Here is a 16,584-nt window from a genome sequence, read left to right as displayed (position 1 = left end):
CAGTCTCACTGGAGAAAAGTGATATCTCATTGTGGTTTTAATTTGCATTTCCCTGATGATTAGAGATGTTGAGCATTTTTTCATGTGTTTTTTGACCATTATTCTGTCTTCTTTTACACATTCTTGAATTCACCTTTTAGCAGGTTGGTGGCAAGATGTATTATTCCATTTGCAGCTTGTTAGCATTCAGTAAACTAAGTACAGCATGGCAAGCTCTGTGGCCAGCTGGGTCTGGGCCACGGTACCACAGGATGTCTTTGTGGTGGGCTGCTCCAGCTTGCCATATGTATGCCCTCAAAACAGCTAGAGGTATGGGTTTTTTGCCATTGAAGTTGAGTTCAATTTAGTTTAGAGAATGTTACTTTCAATCTCAAAACCATTTCTTCTTTGAAGTCTGCCTGCCTATCTGAGGGTATTCCTGATTGGTTTTATTGAAGTGTTCCTCAAGGAGCTGCCTCTCATTTTTTAGGGTCCTCTGCCTCTCAGGTTTTTCATTTTTAACAACTGCTTGATCGTGTGTAATGTGGGATTCTCCAGTTGATGAGTATATAGGTTTTTGACTACTCTTCCTTTCTTATAGAATTTCACTTTTTTAATGTTCACAGATTGCAGGCAGGGGAAAATCAAAGTAAAAAACTCAAATCTATTAATATTACAACTCCTTAGGAGCTGGTAAAGTGGGAGGAAGGTAAAGATCTACTAATCAGCCCAAAATTATTAAGTAACCAAAGGAAATCTGGAAATCTTATTTGCCCTATTTCAGTCTTACCCCCGCGCCAGATTCGCTACCTAGTTTTTATAAATATAGTAGATAACACCCCCCACACACCAAAAAAAAAAAAAAACTTGGTGAATGAATGAGATGAAATTTTATGGTTGGTTTTATTTTGAACAATTATAAATTTATGACTTGCTTGACAGTTCATGAATTCCGTAGTTCTTTATAAGATAAGCAATGGAATTTTGAAAGGTCAGCAGCTGCTTTTCTCCCGTAATCAAAGATACGGATGACAGAGTTAATTCCCAGGTGACCCCAACTTATTTAGCCAATAGTTGTAATGATAATGGCCTTAAGCATGGGGGGAGAGATCTGCGTAAGTCACAGTAAGTGACAGAGGGAATCATCGGTTCTAGACCACAAGAATCAACTTTGTGTGACTTTTATTCATCCTTTTACCTCGCTAGTTGTGAGCAGGATTTTTATTTTCTCTCCTTTCAGCTCTGCTCCTTATTTGAATTACAGAACAAACGCCCTAGAGAGTATTGACTGTCTCTGTGATTTTCAACTTGGGAAATCAGGAGTCCTCCAACAGACAGGAGAGGGATGGTGAAATATGTTTGGATAGCATGCTCCAGAGTATGCATGGTTTTGAATGAGAGCAAGAGGAACTTGCTCTTCGTGTGACATGACCTAAGTGATTGTTTTAAGGAAGCTTTCTCTGATAACAAAGGCCAGAGTTTGGAGCATCGAAGGCCATTCAGGAGATGGCAGTCCTGATCCAGGGCTGGAATGACGTATTGGGCTGGACGTTATTACATGTCAGGGTATCAGGGGAAATAGAAGGGGAATTAGAGGCATTTTGGTAGGGCAAGTAGTAAGTCTGGGAAACTGAGCCTGTGGAAGAAAGGAAGAAAGCCTAACCAAATTCCTCCTAAGAGATTTGGAACCTAGGGACAAATTCCTCCTAAGAGATTTGGAGCCAAGGTGGTGGAGTCAGTCTATACCCTTCTTTAGGGAAAGGGAATGGGTTTTCAGGAGAATAATTTTAGGCATGTCAAGTTTGATAAGACTGGGACTATGAAGAACCAATTAGAAATATGTATGACCAATTACAGAGATTTGGTAGTTATCAGCATAGACCTGTTTCTTTCAAATTATAAGATGATGGGCTTCCCAGAGTAAGAATGTGCAAAGCTAATTTTTAAAATACAAATACCACAGAATTCATACTGTTGAACAAGGGGCTGCTGTCTCCCAAATCATTTTTTTTACTTGTTTTTAAGAAGAAGGAACCCAGGGCATTGAGCATCTGGAGGACAGGGAGTAGAAGTAGAAAGAGGGTGTGAGATTGGGTGGCTTTTGAGAAGGGAGAATGGCTTTAATGGTTCTTGGCACCTGGCAGTGACTATATTATATGATGGTGGTATTTTCTGAGGTATAGCATTTATTTTTCAGTGTTAAATGTGAAGAACAAATGAAGACTATGTGAGTTAAAGTCTCTGAGATGACTGCCTGCTTACTAATTGCGGTTCCTGGTGGGGCAGACCATGTCAGGCTTTGGGCGTCCATGGGATTTTAACCTGAAGAAAGCATCCTACTTTACAAAAATTTTCCATTTCAATGTTCAAAGGAAATAGAGGAAAAAGAAATAACTTATGGTCACTGGTTCATAAACAGCCAAGAATAAAACATGAGATATGTGATTCATCCCCTCCCGTGTTTGCTCCTTTAAGCCATGTACCATCTCACTATGAATCACCTGGAGTAGGGTGGCTTTACTTTAAGAATTGGTGCTTTTTTTCAGTGCGACTCATTTTAATTAACATGCATTCTTTAAGGGATACAGGTAGTTGCAATTTCTACTCTTAGAAGATGTCATATATGTATTAATAGTTTACTTCTTTGGTGCAGTTTGAAGCTTATCTTATAGTCATTATTAGTAATGTGTGATACTTCCTTGTAAGGAACAGCAGTATTATACTTCTCTTTTTGCAGATGAAGAAATTGAGATGCAGAGAGGAAGAGACCTCCCCAAGGTCAAAGAGCAAGTCAGTGGAAAGCCTGAGATTAGACTTGTGGTCTTTTAGGTTTTTCATCTGTTGTTCACCACTGAGGAACCAGCTTCCCTTTTGCTGGAGACAGTTCAGCCTAATGGAATTTGCTCTGCAAGATGTCCACAATGTGTTAGGTGATATCCTAAACCATCCTGCCACCACCGATTTTCCTCTAAAGCAGCTCTTTAGTGCCCCTTTAGAATGGATCTGCTTTTTTCTGCTTATGGTTTGTCATAACTCCACCTGGAGAAAGTGATGGTGACAGCAGTGTGCAGAAAAGAAAGATGAAAGGATCAGGATAGGCTGCTTAGCTGCCAGACCCAAGGAACTGACAAGCCAAAGGCCTCTGCCTTCCCATTTGGTCTTTGGGGATAGAGGACGCTAGGTCGTGTTCCCTGGCTGTACATTTGCACACAGATACCTATCACACACATACAGATGCCAGCCAGTTCTAAATCAGAAGCCTTGGGGGTAGGTATGAAGCCTCAGCAAGCATATTTTGAAAAAACTCCATAGGTAATTCTGATAGACAGCCAGGAGGTAGGTTTACCTGGGAACCACACTGCTCTAGACTGAATGAGGTAAATGATGCTGCTTTTGTTGAGAAATCATTATGATTTGGGTGATTTAAAAAATTAAATACGAATATAAGTCATTAGCTCATATGCCTAAACTGAGGTATGAGTGTTAGAATATTAACATTAATACTGTAAGATCAGACTGAAGAGTAAGTCCTAAGGAACCACATTTTGTAACTGCTGATTTAGTCTAAGACAAACGTAAGGACTGTTTACTCATCATAAATTTTACTGCTCAGGATCTTAAGACTTCCTTTAAAAATTAAGGCAGCCTGAAATGGAGCCAGCTGACTATAATCTCTAGATTGAGTGACCTCTGCTCTCTCTTTTTCAAAAGTCGAACGTTAATGTTTTTAAAATTAAGATTTTGAACTGATATGTTTTTATTAATAATTACAAGGGAAAATGCTCATTATGATGAATTTTTCCAAAGACGAGTATGTTTATTTCATTCTTGGTTTATAATTTAGGTCTCTTCTGCCAACATATTTGTCTTGAAAGAAGATTTTTTACACACTGGAGAGATACTCCCTTCAGGAGGACTTTCTCCCTAGTGACATTCTGCTTGCCACTTTCAGGAATGCTCTACTGCTTTAAAATGGTCATAGCTGTGACATCCTGGCCTCTTAAAGTTGTCATCTTCACCCAAAACTGGGCTATGTGCTTTTCCTTTTCTGCTCTTCTGTTTTACAGGTGTGATTCAGCACATCTGTAAAATGGATCAAAAGTGTGGTAACACAGGAAGACAGTAGTAGACACAGGAAGGAAGAACCAATAATTAAGGGTTCTTTTGTTTGGAACAAATGCATATGCAAAGTCACTTACTGGTAGCTTGAGGAAACTTAAAAAAGTAGTACAAAAGGGTATAAAATCTCTTCCTGTGACATACGAAACCCCTAGTTATGTAATATGTTGTCTGCAATATTTCTCTAGCCCTGAAGTGCTTCTGAACTAGAATAAAACCTATAATTTGTTTTTCTAAAGGTTTTTGTGGTTTGATAGGAGCATTCAGCAGCTAATCCTTTTGAGCAGCACCTGTTAATAGTGTGGCAGCAGAAGCCCCCAGCTATTCATGCGCAGGTATCTGTGGGTTACTTCTGTGGTTGCACCACTTGAAAACAAGCACGGTGCCCCTGCGAAGTAGCCACAGAAACACATGAACACTCTCCATTTAGAACCCATCCTGCTGGCCTTGCACTTGTGAGAAAGGGAAACTTCGGGGAGGAGAGTGGTCATCTCTGGCCATGGCTTTGGCTTCCCTGCAAACGAGGGCATGCCATTTTGATGCAGAGACGTGGGAGGCTTGTGCCATAATGAAAGTTGAAACAGTGTTTTGTCCATTAACAGAGGCAGATAGTGGGTAAGCCTGTGTTTGAAATCTAGCCTCATGGGCAAGTTACTTAACCTTCATGTACTTCATTTTCTTTACATGTAAAATGGAGATAGTAATGATACCTACATCATTGGCTGTAGTGAAATCAAGAGCACATATGCAAAGTGCTTAAGAGTGCCGGGCTTTGTAGTAAGTGCTGTTAACCTGCTGTCATTATTGTTACTATTATTACTGTTAATGTAACAATAACTCTTCCCTGCTCTGGGGTCACATTCAGTTTGTAAAACTCTTAATTTGCTTACCTTTTGGTATTTTCTACCACTGCTTTTAATAACTCACCCACCCAAGGGTAAAGAAGAAAAAAACATTTTCAGACTTTTCATGTTTGATTAGATATTTCAAACATACACAAAAGTAGAAAGGACGTATTTATAGGAAAATGTTATTTTTAAAGGTAAAAGAAGTAAAGTGTCACTTGAAATGTGAAAAGTAGAAATTACCAGCCTATTGCCTTGACATCACTTTTAAAAATATTCTTATACATATACACTGTATATAGTTGTAATTCTAAAGAACATGGCCTTTTACGGCCTTTCTCTACCCAACATTCAAGCATAAGCATTTTTCTCTATTCTTTAGCCTTTACAAATAGTTTTCAATGGTTTTGTACCATGAATAATTAATTGGTATGTTGAATATGTTGCTTCCTTTTTATAAATAAAACAGTAATGAAAATCTTACTGCAGATAGTTTGGGGGTTAGCTCAGAAGGTTGTGTTTGTTTTCCTTTTTTTGGAGACACAGTCTCCCTCTGTTGCCTGGTCTAGAGTGCTGTGGTGTCAGCCTAGCTCACAGCAACCTCAAACTCCTGGGCTCAAGCGATCCTCCTGCCTCAGCCTCCTGAAAAGCTGGACTACAGGCACACACCACCACACCCGGCTAATTTTTTCTATTTTTTTAGTTGCCCAGCTAATTTTTTCTATTTTTACTAGAGATGGGATCTCACTCTTGCTCAGGCTGGTCCTGACCTCAAGCGATCCTCCCGCCTCGGCCTCCTGGAGTGCTAGGATTATAGGCATGAGCCACTGGGCCCAGTCTTTGCTTTACTTTTTTGAGTAGGAATTTCAGCATTTGTTTCCTGGTATGTAAGAATCAATAATGTGGTTTTTTGGGACTGTTCTGAAGTTAGCCTTATGAAAGTGAAATCACCCCAAGTCTATAACTTCTGGTTAAAGGAAAAGCCGCTTTGTGTCAACACCTGGTGCGTGAGAACAGGACTGTGCTAGCTGTCATGGGACTTTCTATTCCATCATTCTCTAGACCTGTGCTGTCCAATACAGGATCTACTAGCCATGTGTGGTTATTTAAATTTATAAAAAATTAATTTCCTCATTCACATTAGCCATATTTCAAGTACTCAATAGCCGCATGTAGCTAGTGGCTATGATTTTCCTTGGACAGTTCACATACAGAACATTTTCATCATTGCAGAAAGTTCTATTGAATAATGCAGTTCTAGATTATTCTTTGACCAGTTCTTAACTTTATAATGATAAAAGCTGCCTCTTATGTGTAGAGTTTTCTTGAGCAAAGTTTGGCAAACTTTGGCTACTTGTTTTTGTATATAAAGTTTTAATGAAACAGCCACGCCCACTTGTTTACCTATGCTGCTTTTGTGCTACAGTGGCAGAGCTGAGTGTTGAGTAGTTAGGACAGAGACCATATGTGGCCTACAAAGCCCAAAGTATTTTCTCTGACCCCTTACAAAAAGGTTTGCCCACCCCCTTTTATCTAGAACACGGTTTCTGAAATCTCAACACTGCTGATATTTTGGTCCAGATAATTCTTTGTTGTGGGTGCTGTGCTGTGCATTGTAGGATGTTTAGCAGCATCCCTGGCCTCTACCCACTAGATGCCAGTTGTGACAACCAAAAATTTCTCCAGACACTGCCAGATTCCCCTGGGAAGCAAAATCACCCCTGGCCTGAGAAACATGAATCTCAAATGATGTGGCTTGGCAAAGCATTCCTGTCTAATACTGCATAAAAATGCTCATTGTTTTTTAAAAAAAATCCATTAAAGAGCAGAATAAATTAAAGAGTAGTTTTTTATGCTACTCACTGTACTCCAGCATTCCCTCCAGAAACAGGAGTGTTTTATATAAAACATGACAGAGTAGCTGGAGTAAGTTAGAGAAATAGAAGTCACAGCATCTCTGAAGTTAAGGGGAATGTGCGTTATGTTACACCCTGGCTCCAAAGACCTGCTTCCTTCATAAAACACTAGGTAACTGCAGGGTGTGTGTTGTTTTTTGCTAACTGTATATGTAGGTGTCATCTGTGTATAGCTGGCAAGAAGGAAGTTAATAAATGTTTATTAAGATGATTGTTAACAAATGCAGGTCAATTGGTGTTTGTCTTAAGAACATTTATGGTTTTAAGTGGTCCATATAGGTTCCTACTCTCATTACCCAGAATAATTTAAAAACTGGTTATATTTACCTCTGCTAGAAGTTAGGAGAATTAAATGTCAAGCCTATAAAATTATGTTCACTCCTTTTAAGATTTGGCACTTGAATACTTTTCAGAGTGGGGTGTTCTGAAAGCTGAAGCAAATGGCTGTGTTAAGAAATTACTCATTTGTAGGAATATAGGGTGCTGTAGAATGTTGGCACAAGCTTTAATAAGTAACGTATATAGAATTTCTAAATTCTTCTTGGTTTGGAAAATGGAGTGAAATAGAATTGGGAAAATTGCCTTTCAAAGCGAATACCAGGTATATCTTTATCTGGTTCTTCAAATTAAAATTACATTTTTTAAAATTTTAATTGGTATTGAAATGCGTATAAAATATAGGTCACATGTAATGGAGCACACTTGTATGGAAAATCATCCCCATGTAGTTTAATATCTAAGAAGGTAAGCAGTTTTGACTAAATTCAAGTGAATTTAATGTGAACTTGCCTGTTCCCAAGCATGATGTATTTCTGGCTTTTGTTTTTTTGTTTTTTCAGATCTTACCAATATATTTGAATCCTTCCTGCCCCAGTTGTTGGCCTATCCTAACCCCATAGATCCTCTCAATGGTGATGCTGCAGCCATGTACCTCCACCGACCAGAAGAATACAAGCAGAAAATTAAAGGTAAGAGGGCAAATCATTTAACCTGAAGACAGAAGAGCTTAAATCTGTTGGGCTTTTGTCATTAAAAGTCTTTAAGTTACTTGGTTCCTAATAATTTCTCAGGCCTAAAAAGAAACAGCCTCTAGTGCTAGTGGTGGTAGCACCAGTTTGCTCATCCTTTAGGATTTAGAATCCTATTTTCCCATTCTTAAAATGGTTTACATGTTAATGAATGTGAATTTCATTGAAGTGAAAATAAGGTTTCAAAAGAACATCTAAAGCTCCATGTGAGTTTATTAGTGTTCATAGGATTGTCTTTTTTAGCTCCATGTATGTTTGAGAACTTTCACAGTGAAAAGTGTAGATACATAAGCCTCCACTACAAAGGAAAGGAATTTAAAGTTCGTGCAAACATACCTGCTCTTCTTAACAAATGGCAGGCATTGGTATCTATTCAGTTTTTAGCATGACTTGCCCATCTGCATAGCAGTCTAGAATGTTGACTTCTTCAAAATATGTGGCCCCTCTAAGGTATATTTGCAAGAAATGGCAGTAGAAATCATTTATGAGAGCTTAAATATGTAGGTATTCACTCTTAAATTTGCAGGTATGAGACAAACAGGAGTATTTAGGGTTATTTGTTGAACTATAGTTTTCCTTCTATTTTTCTCATTCTTCCTAGGTCTCTACAGGGTATAGTTTGGAACTTCTGTTGAGATAAAGTAGAAATAAATTTACTGTAATTAATTTACTTAGGTTGAATTCATTTACTTAAGTACTTTGCTAATTAATATCTAATTTTTGTAGCAGAATACCTACATAGCCAAACAAACATGTATTTCAAGAAAATGGCAGTTCGTTTCAACCAGATAAAATTCTGTTGTGAGACTATTAAAATTTTGACATAGGAATCACTTTACAGTGTCTGCAAACCACAGATATCTTGATGCAAAGTATATTTCTATAGTTCTTATATTCGTTATGTCTCAGCAATTTAACATTAGCCCTATTTTAGTACTTACCTGCTATAGACCCAGTTACAAAAGGAACCAACCTGCATATACCTTAGAATGGCCAGCTCTATCTTTGGGCGTCCTAGCTTTCAGAAATGTTAATGTTGGCTATCAATTTTGTCTTCCTTAGAAATCTGAGAAAATCTTGGCCATCACACCTGATCTCAATGATCCCTGTTTCCTACTGTGCCTTTACTTTCCACCCCCAATCTTTTCTTTGTTCTTTCCTACTGGAAATAAGAGATGTCCTGCCTTATGTTTCAGACTCACTCCCCCCTTCAGCTGGCGATCTTGTTCCCCCAACTGCCCTCTTCCAGCACAGTGTTCCTCCTCTACCCCTGACTGTCAGAGTTCTCCCCATTTCAGAAGCTTTTATATGCTCCTGTGGGCTCCCTTAGGAGTCATGCTATTTATTTCCTTTTCATTTTCAAACTACTTGCTTCCTCACCCTAAACTCCTCAGGTCTATTTTGTTTTTCCCCCTCTGCTAAATCTGTGACCCCATTTCTTCCTGATCCTTTAGACCCTTCTCAAGTCCCATTTTCCTGGACCTCTCTGCAGCTTTTTTACTTTAGCCCCCACCTTTCTGGAAACTTTTCTCATTCCATTTCCTAAATGTGATCAGTCTGTTAGGACTTGGTCTTCAGTCTCCCTTTCTTCTCTTCCCACCCCTTGGGAAGCGTATTCACCTGTCACAGTTTCAGCTAATCTCCTCCAGGTAGAGGATTTGCAAACGTGTGTGTCGTGTGTGTCGGGGCCTGACCTCTCCCAGGCTGCCTACTAGACATTTCCGTTTGTGTCGTAGTTACCACAAACCCAACTACCTAACGTTACAGGTAAACGTGTATATCCTTTCTTACCCTGAACATGAGTCAGCATTCACATTTAGTCATTGCTGTCTTAAGTGTCCATTTGAAAACATGTTTAAATATTGGACAGCCTGTAGCACTGGGCACCACTGGAGTGTCTGAAGCTGCCTCTTCCTGCTCAAAGCCCTTTGCTGGGCGGCCTCTTAGCCTGCCATTCAGGGATCTGTGGTGGAATCAACATCTTTGCCTTTACTCCTCTTAATGCATCAATATGTGACAATCAAATTGGATGAGTTTCAGGAACCCAACTACATTCACTTCATTAGTCATGGAAAGTTTCAAACCTACAGAAAAAAATAGAGAGTAAACTACCACATACCTACCATTCAACTATAACCTTTACGTTTTGCCTAGTTTGCTTCAGATTTTTTAAAAGATAAACATGGTGCTTTCATTTTTCTTTTTCTTTTTTTTTTTTTTTTTTTAAGGCAGTCTTCCTTGGAATGTAAGTAGTGATCTCTTGATGTTGTGTTTTACCATCCCAGCCACTGTTTGCAAGGCAAAGCCTTTCCCCTGGAACAGCCTCTTCTAGGCTGCAGCTGGCAGAAGTTAGGGGGCAGTGTGGCTGGGACTGACGCCTGGGCCCACAGCCAGTCCCCTTCCAGGACTATTTTCCTCTGATGGCACTTAGCAGTTCCTGCCTTCTGTCTTCCTCTCTCTCCTCCTCATTAGTGACCTTGGTCTTCATTTTTCTATCTCCTGAATGGCCTTGTCCTAATAAGCATTTGTTTAATATACATTTGTTTCCTTGAATATACTAAAGAAGGCTGACAGTATCAAATGCTGATAGTATCGAATTATAGTGTCAAAACAGTGTCAATGTGCAGCCACTTCTGCAAAGGGAGAAGCAAAATAGCCCACCCATTAGAGGGTAAAAATAGAATTTCTAAGGCTTTAATAAACATTTCTCTCACTCTAAAATGTAAATTCCTACTTAGTCATGGGCTACTTTAATCTCATTATCTCGGGATAAATGTTTGTTACAATGAATTTGAAGAGCTCTAAGTCACAAGTCTGCAAACTTTTTCTGTACAAGGCCAGATTTGGCCACATGTGATCTCTGTCACATTTTCTTTTTATTTTTTCGAAACAACTCTTTAAAATATTAAAAAAATATATATATTCTTAGCTAGGCCCTGCATTGGTTATTCAAATGTGGCAGGCCCATCTCACCGTTCACCTCATCTTCCTATTGCAGTTAAGTCCCTGCACCTTTGCAGGAGAAAAAACAAAGCACAGGGATATGTTTCTTTTCCTGTTGTGTGTAGGCTATTTACTTAAACAGTATGCATTTAGAGTTTTTAGAAACAAGTTTGTTTATTCAGCAATTCTTAAAATGTTTTTAAGCCAGCAGATTCAGCCTAGGCTGTAGCGCCATAAATCTTCAGGTAAATAATACGTGATAGAATCACTCAGAGGCTAGTTGTATCTCCACATAGCAGCTCATTCCTGAGCAGATTGAGCAACGGTTTTTACCAGCTGCTTCGAAAACCTGACAGGCAGGATCTGTTTAGACTAAAATCTATTCCTAAAATAATAGACCTGGGCTGACTGTAATTATATAACTGCAAATCTAAAAACGATGGGGGATTTCCTTATAAATTACTATGGAATCATGACTAGTCCTGTTCTACCTGGGAGGGAAAAGTAAGAAGAAAGTTTGGGGTTCCCATTTTCCAGGCCCTGGAGTCCAGGACAGGAATGAGGTGTATCTTTCTGCATCACCTGTCCTCATAATCCCTTCCCCTGGGGGTCAAAATGCATAAGCTCTGTTCCAAGAAGTCTCCCTGTGGGATTCTCCTTAGCTTTGGTGGCCATGATAGCTTCATCCTTGTCATCCCCTGGCGTTTAAGGTAAGTTCGAACCTCCCGGGCCTTGCCAGCCTGGAGGTCGCTGAAGCACATGCCTGCCCACTCACTGCCCGTGTTCTGTCTCCTCACCCCCTGTGCAGAGTACATCCAGAAATACGCAACGGAGGAGGCACTGAAAGAGCAGGAAGAGGGCACCGGTGACAGCTCGTCGGAGAGTTCTATGTCTGACTTTTCGGAAGATGAGGCCCAGGATATGGAGTTGTAGTAGAAAAAGCACCTGCTTTTCAGAAAGACTATTATTTCCTAACCATGAGAAGCAGACTATAATATTCATATTTAAACAAAGCAATTTTTTTTATTACTAAACAAGGTTTTTATGAATAATAGCATTGATATATATATATTATATATCACCCTTTAGATCTTGATTTCTTGGTCATTTCTCAACCTGAGGTGCATAGCATATTCCCACATTCCACTTTGGTAGCAATATGCGGTCCGAATGCATGCATTCATAAGTCCACTTGGCCAAGTCAGCCTGTGTGCTGCTGAACTGTCAAAAGAAATAGCCGCTCTGATAGGTAGACAGGAGTAAAATAACAGGAAAAAGTTGCTTCTTTTATCGATGGTTCCAAAGAAACAAACCAAACCAACCAGCTCTTGGATGTGAAGATAGAATAGTGCTTTTTCAAAATGGAAAGGGAAAAATTGGGGAGGAAGAGGCCTGCCGTGTAAGAATCAGAGCTGCTCCTTCCTGAATCCTAGGTGGCCCCATTTCTGTGGAGTAGCAGTATGAAACAGGGAGCTCATTGGAGTATTAAAACTTACAACAATCTTTTTTGACTCAGATCTTAAATACATTTTTATGTCGACTCCTGCCCTTCACGCTACCAGGCCCTGCAGCCACAAGTGTTCTGCTTTGGGAAGTGTTTCCTGAATCCAATTCTGTTTCCTGGGGTAGAGCTTGTAATCCAGACCTTTCTTGTGAGGACAGGACAGGAGGAGTGGTGACTGGGACGATGCTTCCTCTCATCCAGAACATGTGCAAAGTCACATCCTAATCCTAGTGTTTGGCCAGTTTGAGACCGCTAACCTGGACTAAGAGCTTTAAATGTGAGGGTTGTGGGGTTTGTTTGTTTTTTGTTTTTTTTGGTGGTGGTTTTTTTTGGGGGGGAGGGTGGTGTGCGTGTGTGAATTGTGCTTAGGTTGCAGATTTCATCTCCACCTACCAAGAGATGGCCTCCTCCTCAGACAAGCCGCTCAGTGGACCATGAGACTTAGGAGGAAGACCCGTCTGGGGGCTGCGAAGCCCTGGGTACTTGCATTCATGTTTTGGTTTTGTTTTCCCTTTTCCTGCTGCTCTTGGCAGCAGCCTGGTCATCATCTGCTTGTGGGAGTGGGAAATGGGTATTTTAGGCCCAACACACATTCTGAATTTAAAATGAATAATAATTGGAACAAATAAAGGTTCTTGTACCCAAAGTAACTCTACATGAGAAAAACAAACACAGCTTTTTTCAGAAAGTGACTCAATAGGAAGAAGGGATTCAGAAATATGATGTAGTAGAACAGGTCCTGAAGGAAGAAAATATTCTCTCCTGTGTATGTTAAGAGGAAATCGTTTAAAAGGCCTGCTAATCAAATGTTGACTCAGCTAACCATATGTCCAGGTTGCCACAGAGTTTGTTTCAAACCTGAGTGTTGCCTGCTGAATTTGGAGGGCAGTTGGGAGAAGTTTTAGACAGCAGCTCTGTATTCTTTTTTCGCTGCAACCAGTAGGATATAGTAGCAGAATTAGCCAATCCTAAAACCTTCTAAAGACAATTTTTGAACATCCCACTGGGATAATTTTTCTTTTTGATGTGTGTTTTTAGTTTAGAAGTGCTGTATTCCACAAGGTTTAAGTCAATGAGGTTGGAAGATACCGTATCTTTTTTTATTCAAAAAGCACAATCAATTTTTTTCTTTGAAAATCTATATAAAGTACAACTTGCTTTTAGCATGATTATTTTCCTAAATAAAAAGACAAAGAATTTACTTATTTTATGTTAGTTACGGGCATGGAGCAAAAGGTTTTCTTTAAAAAAAAAAAAAAAAAAGTGCAGTTATGTAGGGCTGTGGTTAGTTAACCGTACTGAGTTATCTATCTAGCATCCGTGGCTTGTTGGAAGGGTAGTATTAACTATTTAACATGTAATGGTGTACTTTCACTCTTACCTAGCACGCTGTCTTCTCATTGCTTTGGGGGAGGGAGGGTCTCTGCTGGCACTGTCTAACTTGCTTACCTGCTGACTTCGCAGTGTGCTTGTGCTATAACCTTTATTGTAGGTGCTATTTAGGGTAGGCTTAAAGTGCTGGGTGGTGATTTGAGTTCAAACAATAAAAAATTGTATTTTTTCAATATCGTATAAACAATAGTGTTCTAATTACCTTTCAAAGAAAATAATGTCCAGATAGGAATTGCTTTTGATCTTGTCAAAAACCCGAGTAGACCCCAGTTTAGGGAAGGTATGTGAGCAGTGCCACAGCTCTGCCCCTCACCTGGTCCCACGTTTCTCTAATGACAAGACATCTGCTCACCTGATCAGAGCTCCAGCACCAGACAGCAGAGGTGCAGAATTCCCAAATGAAGACTTGCCACGGGACTTGTAGGGGTTGAGCAGATCTGAGTGCGGCTGCGGAGGGAGAGTGTGCGTGTGTCCGCGTCCATCCGGGTCTGTGTGGTGAGGGTGTGATTAGGCTTCTCTCTCGGCAGTGGAAGCTCCTATGACTGCTGCGCACGTCCCACTGCACCCTCTCGCTCTGTGCAAGTCTGTCAGGGCACTCACCTTGGTCCCACGCGTGCTTTGGCTTTGTGTGGGGCTTTTCCCCTCCACTGGGAAATTGACTTTTGATAGGTTGAACAGAATCCCTTCTTATGCTTTTAGTCCCTTCCCTGCACCTGGGAGAGGTGGGAGTAGGAGACCAAGCGTGAGGTACAGCAGGATCTGAGAGAAGGCCTGGCAGTGAATCCGAGGACTCTGGGCCCCCGGTAGTAGATGGTAGAGCGAGTCTGGAGCGGGGGTGTTTTCAACACCAAAAGCCTTTCCAAGCTGACCAAGCTTGTCACTTGCTAACACTCAGGAAAACGTCCAGACCCCTGGGCAAAGGCGAACATTCTTGGCTTTAGAGGTGGTGGTGGCGGCGGCAGTGGCAGTAGGTCAGAGCTGCTTCTGGCAGTTTCCTTTCCCTTTTTAGAACCTGTAGTTTTTGAACCCTACCTTGTGGTTTACCAGCACAGGCCATTCTTTGCCCCTGTTTAAATGACAGCTCAAGCTCTTGCCAAACACCAACGAGCAGGATGGCTGCAACACAGCAGCACTGAACCCACTGCTCTCCGGGAACCCCGGCACCAGGGCCTTGTGGGTCAAGGTTCAGTTGTAACCAACCTAGACACTGGCATTTTGGCTTTTTTGCCTTCACTCTCATTGCCCTCCTTGAGGTTACTGTGCAGTTTCAACCAGCATTTTATACTCATGAGATAATTATCAGAAGTTGCCATATAATCTCTCTAGTACCTAACATTTTTTTGTCCACTCCAAAAGCTGTTCTGATTGCCAACTGGCTGATCTAAGCTCCTGAGGCGTGTCAGCTCCCTGAAGTCCTGGATGGCCTTGGCCTGACCTTGCTGTATTAGGCCTCCCATTGGGGTGTCTGAGAATCATGGCAGGTCCTCTGCTGGCCTCTGTGGGCCGAGTTTCTAGACACTTGAGTTTCTGGAAACTAGTATTCGATTTTAAATGGCATGTGGCCCTTCTGTGTTTTAGTGACTCGGAAAAGTGAAAGCCGTTTACAAAAGTTAGCAAGAGTTTTATTTCATCAACTTCCTAACTGAGTTCACAGCCATGCTGAATGAAATAAAATAATTTATGATTGGGCACAAAGAACCGCATTTCTTTGGACTTCTGAATCCATGTTCGTACTTTCTGTGGCCACTGAACACCCTGGCAATTCCATTAGGGACTGGAGGGAGTGGACGTCCTTTGGGGAAGGGAGTTAATAGCCCTCGAGTGGGCAGGTTCTCCACTCACCTGAGGAAGGGCCAGGGCTCTTAATTTAGCAAATACTTGTCTTGGCTGTGGGCTTGGGAAGAAATGGCCATTATTTACTGATTGTATTTGGTACATATTGTGTGATACTTGAAGAGATTAAAAGGGACTTGCCAGCCCTTAACTGAAATCTAAGCTTTTTATCGCTTATTTTTTCCTCGCCCTGTCTCCTCCCTTCCACCTTTTTCCTTGCATTGTGATGATCTAGTGGGCACGTCTGTCAACAGGACAAATGCCTCCTCTGACTATAACCTCTTAATAGTTGTGTATAATGAAAACTGTAAACTTTTTTAAATAAAATGTGTATATACCTTGGCAAATGGCTGGACCTTGATCAATGAGATAATAGCCGGCACGATGATGCTGAGCCTGTTTTCTGAAACCCCCCTCCCTGCTCATCTGCCTCCGTTGAGCAGCTCTTGCAAGGCGGATGGCTGGATTAGTTTGGGAAAGGAGTATCACCCTCAGGCAGTCATAACTAAGAAGCCGTGCCCAGAAGTCCAGCCCTTGTACTTGGAACTCAGATAACTTCGCATGACTGCTGGTTATAAAAGGGCCCATGAGGCTTCTCCTCTAGAGCCCTGAAAACTCGCTCTTCTGTGAAATCCTGTAGCCCAAAAGTCCCCATCTACACCCCACCACCACCTAAACCATTCTTGCTCAGTGAGGGACGCCCCCTGGCTTGGAGTTTACAGGCGGTGCCGCCTCCTGCTGGGGCCAATCTGCCAAGTCCAGCCTCAACCGGGAGTGGGGAGGAGGGGCCGGGTTCCCTGGGAAGCTGATCACTGGATTAGACCAGTTTTTCATTTATTTCTAAAGCATTTGCCCACAGTGGCCGCCAGGTGGCGATGTTGCCTAGTTAGTCTAACAGAGACCTGATTTTGTTGGAAGTCCCCTAAGACTGCGGTCCCCAACCGCCAGCGGCCTGTTAGGGACCCGGCCCACGTCCATCCGTGGAAAAATTGTCTTCCATTAAAGTTAGGAAGAGGGGTGCACAG

General features: G+C 41.2%; 1 protein-coding gene across 2 annotated transcripts in view; it reads left to right on the top strand.

The window, feature by feature from the left end:
• UBE2H (ubiquitin-conjugating enzyme E2H) overlaps positions 1-15,906 on the top strand; it is a 99,639-nt gene extending 83,733 nt beyond the window's left edge. For both annotated transcript variants that reach the window (XM_012664790.1, XM_012664791.1), the window contains 2 exons: positions 7,699-7,827; positions 11,639-15,906. In XM_012664790.1, the coding sequence (XP_012520244.1) occupies positions 7,699-7,827; positions 11,639-11,763 (254 nt within the window). In that variant the 3' untranslated portion in view covers positions 11,764-15,906. The remainder of the gene's footprint in view (positions 1-7,698; positions 7,828-11,638) is intronic.
• Positions 15,907-16,584: the final 678 nt, after the last annotated feature.

This window comes from Propithecus coquereli, unplaced genomic scaffold (assembly GCF_000956105.1).
Source record: "Propithecus coquereli isolate 6110/MARCELLA unplaced genomic scaffold, Pcoq_1.0 Scaffold91, whole genome shotgun sequence".
Taxonomy (NCBI): Eukaryota; Metazoa; Chordata; class Mammalia; order Primates; family Indriidae; genus Propithecus; species Propithecus coquereli.
Note: the sequence above shows the minus strand (reverse complement) of the source record. Positions and strands in the feature narration are given on the sequence as shown.